We start from the raw sequence: 2,643 nt of genomic DNA on the forward strand, positions 1-2,643 counted from the left end.
CATCCTCTTCATCCCTCTTCCTCATCAAATCCAGATCTTCATCATCCCCTTCATCCCTCTTCCTCCTAAATATGGAGTATGGACTGCTACTTGGAGAGACCCCAGTTCACCTCCTGGGCCCTGCCGTGGTGCCCTTGAGCAAGGCACCGGACAATCTCCCGTATAATGTTGTTATGTCCATGTAAATAAATAGGAACAATCTTGTAACAAATCAAAAATAAAGACAATATCTACATGTAAGAATAAAGTAAATTAAATATGACAAATACTATATTCAAAGTGGAGAGCTGTGCAGAGTTAAAAAGAGGTAGTGTGGAGCAGAAATGTGAAACAGAGTGTAATGTCTGAATACGGGGTTAAACAGGAAGACATTTCACTTTGTTGCACATTTCTGCTCCACACTACCTCTTACATCACATGTCACTTGTTAGTCTCTTTTATCCAAAGTGACATACTCAATACTGTGGACAATCCCCACAGGAGCAATTTGGGGTGAAGTGTCTCAGGGACACAACGACATGCTGACTGCAGTGGGGTTTGAACCTGTGCCCCTCTGATCTGAACACCAACGCTCAATCCACTGCGCCACACGCCTCCCTCCCAAACCGTAATGATGTCATAGTTTCTCACCTGGCAGAGTGATGAAGGCCTGGCCCTTCATGCGTCCTGTCAGCAGGCGGTAGAGCAGCGGGGGAGCGCTCTGCTGCTCGTACCTGGAGAACAGCGCCACCAGCTGGGCCAGCGAGGCCCGAGCACTCAGGTTCTTCACACACAGCACCTGCAGAGGAACAGAACGCTCAGTCTGTGCACGGGGAGAGGGGAAACAGAACATGTGACCCACACGCTCAAGGCTTAATATGGCTTCCCTTTGATATGTATATATTTATATTATACTCTGAATGAAACTGCTTTCTTACTTGTCTTGCACTTCTGGTTAGATGCTAACTGTCATAGCACATGTACTCTGTGCTATGACAATAAAGTTGAAGCTAATCTAATTTTTTATAGAACATTTTTTTAATTAGGGCTGTCAGTCGATTAAAATATTTAATCGCATGATTGTCCATAGTTAATCGCAATTAATCGCACATTTTTTATCTGTTCTAAATGTACCTTAGAGGAATATTTTTCAAGTTTTTAATACTCTTTTCAACATATGAGTGGACAAATATGCTTTATGCAAATGTTTATTATCATTTGAACAATGAGAAATATTCTCATGAATATTAAACACAACAACCTCTGAACATTACAAATATTAGCCTCAATTCAACCTGGAACCTCTCTCATACAATACAAAGTGTGTGTGTGTGTGTGTGTGTGTGTGTGTGTGTGTGTGTGTGTGTGTGTGTGTGTGTGTGTGTGTGTGTGTGTGATCGTTGGAGCTATGTGCAACTCAAGGCATATGCTCGAACGGGAGCTGCCTGGACGCTGCAATCATGTTGCACTATCCGTGCTGAGTGTGCTGACTTTTCCCACAATATCCCACTGTCTGGCTGCAAGTGCTCGGCGCAGTTGTCGGTGAAATGTCGCGCCTCTGTTTTCATTTAAACAGCTCCTTATATAAGTTAGCGCAGCTAGCTAGCACCAGATGCTAACAACAACAATACACGTAAGGTCTCTCTCTCGCGCCACACACATACACACACCCTCCCGGTCCTCCCGATGGCCAGTCGGTGCCTGCCGGTGAGCGTGGAAGTGTGGTCTGCCGCAAGCGGACGGCAGGAGCGGGGCTGTCAGCATCAGCTTGTAGATGGTATTTTAAACTCGATGCGCTCTGAAACTACGGGGCGGCCGAGGACAAAAAATACACATGCGTTAATCGCGTTAAAGTAATTAGTGGCGTTAATGCGTTATTAATGCTTTAACTTGACAGCCCTATAATTAACACAATAACAGGTAATGCAGGTACATCTTCCACAGCAGTGTCATCCTAATCAGATGGTGCAGAGTCTTGCACACTAGGTGGGTGGATGATAGCTTATGTCTTATTGTTGGGGGTCCTGGCAGGGCAGCGCTCTATTTTGGGTGTCCTTGGCATTTAGAAGCTTGACAGGCTCAGGCATATTGTACTTTTTACCAAGTAAAGTATCCATTGTGATACATATCTTAAAACAATTTCAAATTAAATATATAAGATTGTAATTCTTACTTTCATATAATGACATTTATAAATATACAGGTTCTGAAAAATATATGGTTAAGATATTAGACAAATCATGGACAGAGTCGATATAAGCCTGTCATTTTGAGTGAGATCAAATGCCTCCTGAAGGCCAGCTCTTTTTTTTTTTTTTCACAGACTTTGTAACTAACACAAGTTACTGTACTGTTGAACAAAAGTGTGTGAACTGTCTGACCTTCAATTGAGTTAGACAGACGACCTTGGCTTGTACGGAAGAAACCATTTCAAGTGTACTGTGAATTAAACGAGAAGATAAGATCAGCCTTATTGTACCCTGGAGGAAAATTGTATTTTCTCACTCAGGGACAGAACATTACATCACATGACATGACATGTTACTTGTTAGAGGCTTTTATCCAAAGCGACTAACATACTCAATACTGTGGACAATCCCCACAGGAGCAATTTGGGGTGAAACGTTCAAAACTAAGGGTGACGTCAGTCGTACAGCAACACAG

At 42.9% G+C, this 2,643-nt stretch overlaps 4 protein-coding genes across 4 annotated transcripts in view; 1 reads left to right on the forward strand and 3 right to left on the reverse strand.

Annotated features, from left to right (window-relative positions):
- rbm41 (RNA binding motif protein 41) overlaps nt 1–847 on the reverse strand; it is a 2,199-nt gene extending 1,352 nt beyond the window's left edge. Inside the window, exon 1 of the mRNA XM_010792391.1 lies at nt 631–847. Coding sequence (XP_010790693.1) covers nt 631–832 — 202 coding nt within the window. The 5' untranslated portion in view covers nt 833–847. The remainder of the gene's footprint in view (nt 1–630) is intronic.
- The window catches only part of LOC104963762 (forkhead box protein P1-like), a 924,791-nt gene that overhangs the window by 286,555 nt on the left and 635,593 nt on the right, over nt 1–2,643 (reverse strand). The gene's annotated exons all lie outside the window — the stretch shown is intronic.
- LOC104963749 (mitochondrial import receptor subunit TOM40 homolog) overlaps nt 1–2,643 on the reverse strand; it is a 666,013-nt gene that overhangs the window by 216,988 nt on the left and 446,382 nt on the right. The window lies entirely within an intron of this gene.
- The window catches only part of LOC104963747 (eukaryotic translation initiation factor 3 subunit E-B), a 30,923-nt gene that overhangs the window by 17,646 nt on the left and 10,634 nt on the right, over nt 1–2,643 (forward strand). The gene's annotated exons all lie outside the window — the stretch shown is intronic.

The sequence above is a fragment of the Notothenia coriiceps genome, unplaced genomic scaffold (genome assembly GCF_000735185.1).
Source record: "Notothenia coriiceps isolate Sejong01 unplaced genomic scaffold, NC01 NC01_scaffold00036400, whole genome shotgun sequence".
NCBI classification, from domain to species: Eukaryota; Metazoa; Chordata; class Actinopteri; order Perciformes; family Nototheniidae; genus Notothenia; species Notothenia coriiceps.